A 12049-nucleotide genomic window follows, 5' to 3' on the forward strand; every position below is an offset into this window, starting at 1 on the left:
GCTTGGACGCCATCAGTCTGTGGCAAAGTAACTTGAAGTCCAGTTTGATTGTCTGGTTCAGGAGTGGTTTGACACAAGGAATGTGGCAGTTGAACCCCAGGCCCTGGATCCGTCTGTGTGCAGTGACTCTTCAAGAACTGACCAAGGCTGAAGTCTACACCTTGTGAATCTTTTTTCCTACCACACTTTTGCCCTCCACTTAACTTTCCATGAATATACTTGGAAACAGCACTTTCCTAACAGCCTGCTTCTAGCAATGCCCTTTTGTCTTAGTCTCCTTGTGCAGCGGGTCAGTGAATGCCTGCCAGACAACTATCATGATCATGTAGGCCAGAACAATACATGGTCATATACAAATATAATAATTATAATAGTTCTTATGTCATATTCCGATTCCCTGAAAAACTATAAATGTTATCGTGCATTAGCCACAAGCCATACTCATCAAAATTATAATAAAATAAAACACCTTGCATCATTCCGTGTTTAACCAATATACACAAGTTTCACGTTTTAGGTTAAATTACTGAAATAAATGTACTTTTAAATTATATTTTAATGTATCGACATGGAGCCGTACTGATTGGGATGCTCATGCGATGCAGCAGGGGGCAGTCAGTGAAGTCCAGCAGGCAAACACGGAGGTGCGTTTTCCCACTGAGATTTACGGGGCTGCAGATGGTCCTGGTTACAAAGATGTGTGTCAGAGATTTAAGAGGGTCAGACCTGCATCTTGTCAGTTTCCCTGTGGGGCACCATTTTACCTCCTTTCACCACCATCGCACACTACCACCGCTCATAGGTGGTCTCCGTTAACCTGACACTGCCCACTCCTCTCTGCCGTTCACACGGCTACGCTTTTCCACACACAACTCTTGTGAATTTAGATTTAAGAAACAACACAGATAACATTTAATGAATGTCTACAGTGTTACAAAAAAAAAGGCACCACTTACAATATATACAAAGCACTTCGGTGAGTAATATCTACTTTAAGGCATATATAAACACGTTGACAAAAAAAAAAAAAAAAGGGTGAAAGAAAAGTCCCTTAATGCAAAGTCCATAACATTTTCAAAGTTAGATGGGTCAAATGACACGAATCAAACAGTGCAAATATATGAAAAATAGGATAGTGTGTTAAAGTGTTCCCCATAAACGGCAAAACAATTCTTGGCTCAGAACCCTGTGTGGTGCTCTATCCTCTCAACGTCTGAGGCTTTAACGTTATATAACCACAACGAGCGCCAGCGGAGGAGTCTCCTGATGGATTTAGTGAGTCTGCTCCTCTGGCGTCGTGCGAGTGATGCGGGCGTCAGCTGTGCTCACCGCTCCGCCAAGTCTGGCAGCAGGTCAACCCCCCCCCCCCCAAACCGCTGACCAGGCTCCGGGCGTGTTTCTCTGCGAAACTGGCACAACACGTCGTCACCTCCTTCTCTACGTTACTCCCCGGCCTCCCCGCTGCTCAGATGGCGGGCTGCAGCTTGGTCAGGTTCCTCTGGTGCATGCTGTGGTGGCGCACCAGCTCATCAGAGCGGGCAAACTTCTTCTGACAGCTGGGCCAGCGGCAAGTAAAAGGCTTCTCACCTGACAAAGAGGGGATAAATGAAGACGGAGAGAGGAAAAAAAAAAAGCAGAGGAGATATTGCTTTAGAATAACAGGCAGAGGATAAGCCCCGTGGGGGTTTGAATTTGTTAGCATATTGAGAACAATTGAGGGGAAGAAAATAAAAGGTATACGCACTTGTTTTACCTGTATGAGTCCGAGTGTGTGTCTTGAGGTGATCTGACCGTGAGAACTTTCTCTGACAGGTCTCACACTCAAAGGGCTTCACTCCTGCCGACGTGACGGTCACGGTCACGGTGACACGATGGTCGAGAGAGAAGGTGGGGAGTCAGAGTGTGAATGTACAATTAGATGGAGCAATCGCCGTCTACGGCTGGCCGTGGCGCAAGCGACGATACGAGACAGGCCACGATTTCACAACACATGTGTGCCTAAGACAACGTCCTTGAATTTTATTACTTTACAGGTATCACTAAAGGTTTTTTTTTTTTCTATGGAATTCAAAAAAGTCAGCGCTCAGTCAATCAGGGAAAAAACAACAACAATCTGCAGTGGTGGTTCTAGACCAAATTTAGCAGGGGGGCCAGGGTGGGGCCAGTGTTTTTTCACAGGGGCACAGAACTAAAGATTGGGGGGAAAAAAAGCCTAAATAGGTCAACATTTCATCGTTTAATATATTAAGTAAGCCAAAGAGCCACTTGTGGCTCTGGAACTGCAGGTTGCAGACCCCTGATCTTTTCTCAATACGGCAGGAGCTTAATGTGAAACAGCTACATTTTTTAATTATTGTTATTTTTTATATTTATTTTTAAATTATTTAGTTATTTTATTATTGGGCAAAACCATAAACGTAAAAATACAACTGATCCAAATGACCGGTCAGTCACGGTTTCTTTGTCAGCATTTATCATCCTAAGAAATTTATTATCATGTTTTTAGTACAGGGGCCATAACAGGGGCCAGGAACAGTTCTACAGGGGCCCTGGCCCCAGTTGGCCCCTGTCTAGAACCGCCCTACCTACAATCTGCCTACCTGACAATCTGCCTACCTACAATATTTTATGTAGATGATTATTAAAATTTGTTGAAGGTAAATTATAGAATGCCCTCGCCTATAGTATATTCAAATATGTTTATTACTTTACGATTAGAATATGAATAGCAACAATTCATGATGGAAGTCTGAAAAATGTTTTGAAAAACTGTGTTGATTAGCAACAAGGTTATAAAATGTAAAAAAAAAAATAAGAAGAAAGAAAAGACTGCAAGATTTTGTGACATCAAATGACAAAGCTGCACATTGCTGTAGATTTAATAGTTTAAAGGTGTGGAAAAGCCTCCAGGGCCACTGGCTTGTGTCAAATAGGAACTTGTTAGGTGTTTTAAATAGCAATTTTCTAAAGCATCAGGCTGATTGGAGGCAACACGAAGACACATTAAGTGAATATACCTGTGTGTCTGCGTTGGTGTCTCTTTAACTGGTCTGAGCGAGAAAACCGACGGCCACATTCTGTGAAATCACACTGGTAAGGCCTCTCTCCTGCAAAATATTACGCCGTTAGCATCGCTTCGTCTCAATGGATTTCAGGTCCGAACCAACGAAATGAATAAAACCACGAGTTTAAATGTTCCTGTGACTCTCACCTGTGTGTTTTCGGCCATGCATCTGCAGATGGGACAGCTTGAAGTATCTCTTGTTGCAGCCGGGATGAGCGCACATAAAAGGGCGCTTCTCACTGGCCTCTGTGGACTTTGCCATTGGAGGACCGATACTGGGTACCCGCCTAACATCCTTGAAAAGATAGAAAACCAGGGCAGGGAGGGTTTGTTCATTAATTTACTCATTCGCTGCATGTGTGTGTGTGTGTGTGTGTGTGTGTGTGTTTATGCATTGTTGTTAGCTGGCTAACCTGAAGGCCTTTGAAGACGCCGTGTGTGTGAATGTGGTACTGGGCGCTGACGAGCATGGGCGGGGCTGGGGCTGGAGGGTCGCTGTCGTAGCTGATCGCATGACTGCTGCCGATTGCAAATGAATAAAATGCAATTAAGTCAGCATGATCTCAGATTTTAGAGCATGCTAAAGCTGAAAAAAAATCTTTTTTTTCTTCAAACGGTAACATACTGTAACAAAAAAAATAATAATCTTACAGCTTTTAAATAGAATTCTGTTTCCTTTCATAATAACTGTAACAATTTGTCATATGTTATCATTTAAGAAAGAACCTTGTTAATCATGTGAATTATACTTGACTAAACCACATCTGACTCAGCAAAATGATACTGTCATGCTCTCATAAATATCACATATCATCAGCATAGAGATAGCTTTTAACGAGAAGATGGATGACGTTGAAGGACTAAACCCTGAAATATGCAATGGTAAAACCCTGATCACTATTCAAACACGCCGGAGAAGTACTCAACTAAATATTTGAAACTCATCTTCTTGCCCTGTTTTTTTTTTATATAATGGGCAACAGGCCAACAGCCATCTGGTTAAAATCCACCTCCTCCTCCTCCTCCTTGGTAGAGCCCCCACAGGTCAAACTAAAATAAAGACGCTAATCAAAAAAGATGACATAAAAATAAAAACAGGCTCGCCTCTTCATTGTCGATGCCAGGGTGTTCATCTGGTTCCATGTGACGCATTCCAGCTGCGATGCCATTTGGTACAGGTTGTCACTGAGAACGACATTAAAGGAACATGCTATCATAAGATGATATGCAGATGATTAGCTAAAGATCTTGTGCTTAAAGGAGCTTCTTCTGATGGTCCGCTCATCAACACTTCAGCCAGCGCACTCTTCGGTGCCCCCACTGTAAAACACGGGTCAGCATTGAGCCGACCTCTATCTTGGCAGATCCCACTGCCTCACACACACACACACACACACACACACACACACACACACACACACACACACACACACAGAGGCATGCGCGCTTTTAAAGAGGCGATTGCGCTCTCTGTGGGAGTGAAGGCCCTCGGTGCCTAGTACACCTTGGACCAGATCATGACATCACCCGTCCTCAGCATCATTAGTGGCGGGAAACAGTTTCGGGGGGGAATTCTGGACGGCATTCCTGGAGAAGTCCTTGAGGGAAGGATTGCGATGGCTCGCTAATCAGCACCGAGCTATGTTAAACTATGGAAAGGCTCGTTGATATCTGACATGTTAGCTCGCTGCGTGTATGCGTGTGTGCCTGCGTGCGCACGCTCGTGTGTTTGCTTGAGGGTTTCCAGTTCCTGCCATGAGCTCTAACAGCACTGCACTCTTCCTTCTGCTTATCTGTTGCTGTCCCAATATTTGGGTTTCTCATGTTCCTTTCCTCCAACAACATCTCCCGTCGGAATCTAAGGAATGTCCTCCTAATTTACTGCCTGAGATCCTTCACATCAAAATTAACACACGCCGAAGACAGATTTAATGAAATGAGCAGAATTCCCTGCCTGCCCACCCCCTGTGCAGTTCTCACTCTCACTGAACTCGTCTCTTGTACTTTCTTCCTCGTTTTTTTTCCTTGAGGATGGACTCATCAGCAGTAGATCACGGCGTGTTTGCTTTGGCCTGCCGAGCACCAGCGGACAGCACTTAACCTCAGAACAAATGAGGATTCGTGATACAGACACGGCAGAAGCCAATGAAGAGCTCCGCGTGGGACGGGAGAGTTCACGCTTTTTTAAAAAAAATGACCCAACAAGTGAGCGAGTGGTGTCAGTGGAAAGAATCTGATGTTAACGGATGAGTGAGGCGTAGAAAAACGTTGGTGCGAGAGGGGGAAATTGTGTCTAAGGGTGATTGAAGGCCGTGAGTGAAAAGTAGCCACATACGCAGAGGGAGATGATTGTACCTGTTGTAGTTTCTCAGCAGCAGAGCTTGGTTGCTTGGGCAGGACTCTGGAGGACTGTGACAGCCAAACATGGGATTTGGTGCGGGATACTGCTGATCAACTGGACAGACGACATGTGAAAAGTCAATTTAAAATTGCCCAGCACTTCAGGTCCTTTACAAAAGACAGGGTGTACCATTTTAACCCCCTTACCTTAAGGTGTAGGGTGTGTCATTTGTGTGTTTGAGGAAGAGGACTTCCTAACCATTAAAGACGTATATGTTTTGTGGGATTGCTTTGTGGGAACAGTCTTGTAAAGGGCTTTCAAATACACTTGCAAATATAAAGCTGCTGTCACATAATCAAATATGTGTGTATATGTGTGTTGCTGTATTGAAACATGTGTGTTACAACGTTCTAAATGTCATAATTAAGCTGTCATGTCCTTAAAGGTGTGTCTCACTTTTGAGGCACTCCCGATTTGAAGAGTTTCTGCCTACTGGGATAATGGTAATAAATATTAAAAGTAATTATTAATATTTGTCGCTGTGAAGTAGGGAGTAGAAAGGCAGCACAAGTTCCCACCCAAATGGAATTCAACATAGACTCGCAATAGAGTGACGGGGGTTCAAATATTGTCTGAATTAACTCTGTAAAGTATTATTAAATATCAGAGCGTAAATAGATTTCCACGTACTTTATGGTTACGGCCACTATAATGTGTAGTTTGATTTATAACAATTTGTTTTCTCGTCATTACTACTCAAAAAGTAGGAAAAAAGGAGTTGCTATTTACCAAATTTCAACTATTGACATAGTTAAACACAGTTATAGTCAGACTAATCATTTAAATACAATTTTTGTTTGGATATCATCATACCTTTCTAGAATAACAAGCAACATGTGGTGTATGTTTTTGTTAGAATATGCAGGACTGGAAGCCTAAAAACAGTTTAAATATAAAAAAGTTGATTCATATGGTGCCAACGTTTGTATAGCATTTCCTTTTTTTCCTCCTTGTTAGCAAGCCTGAAAAACAACAACAAATGATGACATCGGTTGACGAGACAGCTACAGATGTTAAGTCGTAGCTACATGTTTACATACAAAGAATTGACGAGCATCTGCTTCTCAACGACGTATTCCCATTCCTCCACTTTAAGCCGTACCTGAATTCAGTGCCAAGCGGAGGGAGAAGGGATAACCCTATGAAATGGGATTCAGCCGTAGCCTGCAGTTGCTGTTTCTTAGTAATTTAAAAAGGCAATGCACCCTTTTAATACTGTTCAAATGAGACATTGATATTTGCGTTTCAACAACGTTATTTATTGGGGTATTTCTGGTTGTCAAGTTATTACTTGAGCATTAGGAATGTGCATTGAATAATTGGTGCGTCATACAAAAAAAAAAAACACCTTTTAAGATCCAACCAAAACCAGATGAAAAACCACATCCTTCTTCCTTAGAGACCATTTGAAATCCCAGAAATGACTATGCCTGCACGCACTTTTAAAAATCTATTTGCAAAACAAATAGTAGTTAATTTAAAGGGCTTGCACAGCTCCTCTTTTTCAAGGAGTTCAATGAGAGACGGCGGTTGCGTTTTCAGGTTCATGTGGCGTACTACTGTTCCCCAGACAGTCTCTGACGTTCCGACGGAAACTCGGGAAAAGTTGCTCCCTTCAAGTTAGGATTCTCAAAGTCGTTAAGGCAAGACCGTGTTTACGCGCGCCAGGAATGGAGACACTTGAATGAAAGCGGGTATTAGTGATAGTGTTTGCGATACGAGAAATTATGGGTTACTTCCTATATAACCTTGATGAGACGCGAACGCTTTTTTTCCAGTCTGGTGAAGACACGTCGAGGCGGAGACACTTACCTATGCTGTTCAGCGGTGACAGCGTGTCCTCGTGCTTGAAGGACAGGCTGGGGAGCTGAGGAGTGTGGTGGGAGGGAGTGTGTCCATAACTCGGGTTGCTGTCGAAACCAACTGCTCCATAACCTGAGGAGGGAAACAAGAGGAGATAGCGATAGAAATAATTAAAAAAAAAGAGAGAGATGTTATTTTTTTTTTTCCCTGCTCAAGCCATTAGAGATCACCAGCTGACAAACGGCTGAAGACTCCTGTGTTTGGTCGGTTATCTGCGGCCTGCTGGTAGCAGCTCTTCGTCACTGGCGGGGTTACCGCAGAGAGGCCATCCATCACACAACCAAATCCTCTTTCCTTAGAAACATATTCGTCTTTTCCCCCCCTCCTCATCTATCTCTGGCCCTGTGGTTGCAAAATTTATGGCAGGTGGAAAAAGAAATTTTGGCGAAAGCACAGGAGACAGTCTGAGAATGAGCTACTGTTGTATAAGCTGCGTAGAGGGGGGAAATGAACGATATCAATCCAGACTCGTGAACAGTCGGTAACAATATTAAACAGAAGCAGTTTTGCAGCTAATTCAGGTGATTTTTCACCACATCACAAGTAGAGGCTTAATAATCTTGTTGTAGAAGCGCGTGGCGTGTACTTTTGATTTGCACACTAGAAGTGAGTCATGCCCGAGCTGGAAGTGAAGTATTTTTTTTTTTTTAGAAAAATTACTCATTAGGTCTTAAATCCCTTCAGCATCGTGGCTTTCTGTTTTACTGCTTCATGAGAAACCACTTTCCACCGAGCAAAGACGAAGCTGCAGTTCAGCGCGCGCAGCAGCAGAGACGGCCTAGGTCAAACCTCTGAAGCACTAAGAACCCAAAGAGTTTAATCTTAATGCAAAAAAAAATAAAGCAAGTTTATTATGTGCTATAGTATGAAAATGAGCAATGTGAATTTTTTTTTTTTTTTTTTCAAAACCAAGGTTATGAGAGGTCAGCACAAGTCAGGAGGTGTTTTATCCCTCCTGACATTTAACATCTAATTTAAAAATGTAAACCTTCTAAACTTATGCTGCATGTTTATACAACATGGTGGTTTGAGAGAGGAAACTTTGCATTTCTTCATATATTTTTGTTTTTGCATCCCCTACTTTATATATATATATATATATATATATATATATATATATATATATATATATATATATATATATATATATATATATATAATAGGAAAATCCAAGCTGCAAGGTATTGTACAATTGATGTTTAGATTTGAATTATTTTAGAACCTAATAAAAGCCATTTATGTGGCAAAACCCTGTAAATGACAGATATCCCACTGTATTGTCAACCATAACTTTCTGCCTCTTTATTCGATTATTGAGAGCTTTCCAGTGGTCACTTTTTGAGTCATCAAATAAAAATGACTCTTTAATAATGAAATCCTAATACCCTCCTTAAGATATGTTTCCCCAAAAAAGTGCAGAAGGTAGTACAGATCCTCTCCCTGTTGTCATGATGACCCAGAAACATCCGGCGGATGAAAGTCTCTAAACTGTTTTATCCTTCAGTTCAAAATACGATCGTTTTCTTTACCTGACTCTGTCAAAGGCGGAAGTGGGTCGGGTTCCTTACCCTGGTTCCGGGTCGGAGAGGAGCTGTCCACACAGCTGGGCAGGTAGGCCCCGGTAGAAAACATCCTTTGACTTGAGGCCGGCTCTCCAAAGCCGCCGACCCGGCAGGGGCCCGAGCCTGTGAACTGGCCGGAGATGTGCACGGTAAAGGCCCCCAGACCACAGTGAGGGTCCTCTGTTAGGTCGGAAGACCCCCAGCCGGGCTCCTGCTTTATGAGGGAGTGGTGGGAGTTCAGGGAGTTGTAGGAAGAGCCAGGGTGAAGGTCCAGCAGCTGGGTCCATTGGCCGCCGCCAACGGGTATCGCTCCAGCTCCTGGTAAGGACGGCACCGGGGGCGTTGGCGGTAAGAGGGTCAGATCGCAGACATCTGACCCCACTGACAGGCCCCCGCAGTTCAGTTCAGTCAGCATCGCCGAATGCAGTTTGAGACAGTCCAAACAGAAACGGATGATGCTCCAGGAGAGAAAAAATAAAGATGGCAAAGACTCGGGAAGGGGGATCCTGAGAGGTTATCAACAAGAGTACCTGAAAAAACAAGACTGCTGGCACCAAGACTTCTTCAGAAAGTTCTCACAATGCGCTTCCAAAGCCATTTGTTCTATCACTAACGACGAAGTAAAAATAAAACTAACCGATAACAAAAAAAAAACTAGATGACAAATCCGAAGCCTCTCGGATACCAGCAGAAGAATGAGGTGCTGGTCTGTAAGGTTAACAGTGTCTGCATGCCTGGCCTCTACATTGTCTGGCTTCCCTTATTCTCCTGAAGACTGAAATACTGATGAACTCAGTCGGGGGGGGGAGGAGCGAGGCGAGCGCGACTCCTCTGATCTGCCACAGCCGAGCAGAGGCTGGGGCAGATCCACATCTGAGTGGATCCTGACTAATGTCACATTTGCTTCAGAGGCTGTTGCTCTCCACGCTTTGGCCAAGCTGAGGGTTTGAATGGGGGAAGTGAGTTAATTAGATGTTTAATAAATCTGTGTTGGTGGTTTGCATGCAGTTCGTTGTGATTTACTGTAAAAGGAAATGAAAATGTTTAAAGAAAGATATGTTTTCAAATTATATTCCAGGGAAACCTGGAAGTTTGCTGTCTGGGCGCTTTTCAGTGCAGCCCTCGTTCTCCTCTGAGCATCAACAAAGATCATGTTCATTTTGAGGTGTTTTCCTACCTACTTCCGACATATAGTAGGAAGTAGGTAGGAAACAGCAAGATGGAAACATGAGAAAAGTTAGGAATCAGAAGATACAGACAAGATCAGTCCTGTTGAGGTGAGAGTTTGCTCTCTAATGCATCAATGTTGAAAAAAAAATGTTGTTTAATTTTTCATCTAAAGTAAAAGTGTGACATAAACTCTAAAGGTTACCGTGTTTTTGTGTGAATTTTCCCCCGTTGGACTCCTTTGCTAAAAGCATCTCAAATAAAGAGCATGGCCTTGGAGCCAAGCCACATCACACAAAAGGATAATTATTTATCAGTAGAGGATAGGGGGAGTTCAGTGTGGGTGTGTGTCAGACACAGAGGTTCCAGCGTTAACTCCAACTTCACTTCCAGTGGAGCTACGCAGGAATGCAGCAGCTTCAACAAGGCCTGTAAAAAGTAGCCAGCTGCTGTGGATCTTTTAACATTGGCATATTTGTCAAATCAACACATGCATTCCTCCCTTTCCGTAAAAGCAGAGAAAAATCAAGAAGTGTTACAAATCAATGTTGTTGTTATTGTTCCTGCTGTTTATTAATTAATTACAGACAAGAATTGTGCTTCAGTCATTATAACAAAGTGTTCGGTTAGCTTTTGGAACATTACCATTGTAAAAAAATAATTTATTTATATATATTGGATATATATACAGTATATACAAATACTGTATATATTCACATACTCATTTAAAACATAATAGTACTGGGATTTAATTTGGATTACAAAACAAAAAATAGAAGTTAGCATTTCATTACTTTCTTCAGCGCTGTTCAGAAACTTACCAGATTGTGTGAAACTGTAATATTACAGAATATGTTCCAAAATAAAAAGCATATCTGTTTGGTTAGAAAATGGCAACAAAATGCAGATTCATAAAATCTAAAATGGGGATTTCACATCGGACAATAAATAACAAACACTATAATTGAAATTGTGGACAGTTATTAATATAACATGAAGACATAAAAGGCTCGGAGATAAGAGACTGACATTCAGTCATTTGGTCCGTTACACGAAACAAGTCAGGAAGAAACTTTAAACACCAACAACCTCGTAACTTCTTTCTGCTTCAGTAAACTTGATTTGAAAAGGCTCAAGCGTTTATAGGAACTACTTAATCGATACAGACATTGCAAAAAAAAATAAAAAATAGGATGCACCATAATAACAATGATTTAATTAACTCCCTGGGGTCTTTTTCTCTGTGTGTGTGTTCTTGTGCTTGCTGCCCCCAGGAACTTTAGAGAATGGAAACTCACACAGGAAAGGTTGAGAAATGCGGCAGTTTCACATATACTAAGGTAAACATGTATAGTTATGGTCATAGAGATATAATTCAAAGCTAATGCGTAGATTTTGATTGTTTGTACATATTTTGTAACTAAGTCATCAAGGATGAGCGTTTTTTTCTGGGGTTGTAAATGCAATATTTAGCCTGGCTCCATCAAACCTAAAAAATAAACAGCCTTTTAACATATTATGAGCTAACATATTGCATTTATTCTGACTTCCGTAACTGGTTGCTGATTAGCTTTTACAAGTAGTCAAAGTAAATAGTAAAATATTACCATGTCACATGTGTGCCCCTTTTTCTCAACATAACTGTAGAAGGTTGGACAAAATAGTCCAAATCGTGTAAGTGCTTGAAAAAAAAAAAGATCAGATTCTAAAAACTGCTTAAATTGAATATTTTATTACAAGAAAGTAATAAAGGACTAACCAATGTGATCGTTTTAATAACGATCACATTATGCCCACAGAGCCCGGGGAGCAATCAGGGACTAAGGTCCTTGCTCAGGGACCCACAGTGGCAGTCTGCGGCGATCGAACCAGGTTCTAGCAATGAAAGCAAATGAAAGTAAAATCCTTCAGATTTTCAAAAAAAAATTGTATAGGTAACAAAAAGAGTGTTTTGCTTTATGTTTAAGTGAAGATAATAAAAATAATATTCTG

At 41.8% G+C, this 12049-nt stretch overlaps 1 protein-coding gene across 8 annotated transcripts; it reads right to left on the reverse strand.

Annotated features, from left to right (window-relative positions):
- Window positions 1-888: 888 nt before the first annotated feature.
- wt1b (WT1 transcription factor b) lies at window positions 889-9654 on the reverse strand. 8 transcript variants are annotated; one of them, XM_012855144.3, is made up of 9 exons: window positions 8897-9654; window positions 7278-7400; window positions 5420-5519; window positions 4169-4249; window positions 3478-3580; window positions 3212-3359; window positions 3018-3107; window positions 1754-1837; window positions 889-1587 (listed from the first exon to the last, which is right to left on the reverse strand). In XM_012855144.3, exons 1-9 carry the CDS (start codon window positions 9303-9305, stop codon window positions 1466-1468), a joined length of 1260 nt encoding a protein of 419 aa, XP_012710598.2. In that variant the 5' UTR covers window positions 9306-9654; the 3' UTR covers window positions 889-1465. The 8 variants fall into 8 exon arrangements, with proteins under 8 accessions (XP_012710598.2, XP_012710597.2, XP_021167758.2 ...); XM_012855143.3 differs by having other exon boundaries at window positions 3478-3583; XM_021312083.2 differs by having other exon boundaries at window positions 8858-9654.
- Between the last annotated feature and the right edge of the window lie 2395 nt (window positions 9655-12049).

Source organism: Fundulus heteroclitus, chromosome 4, assembly GCF_011125445.2.
Source record: "Fundulus heteroclitus isolate FHET01 chromosome 4, MU-UCD_Fhet_4.1, whole genome shotgun sequence".
Taxonomy (NCBI): domain Eukaryota; kingdom Metazoa; phylum Chordata; class Actinopteri; order Cyprinodontiformes; family Fundulidae; genus Fundulus; species Fundulus heteroclitus.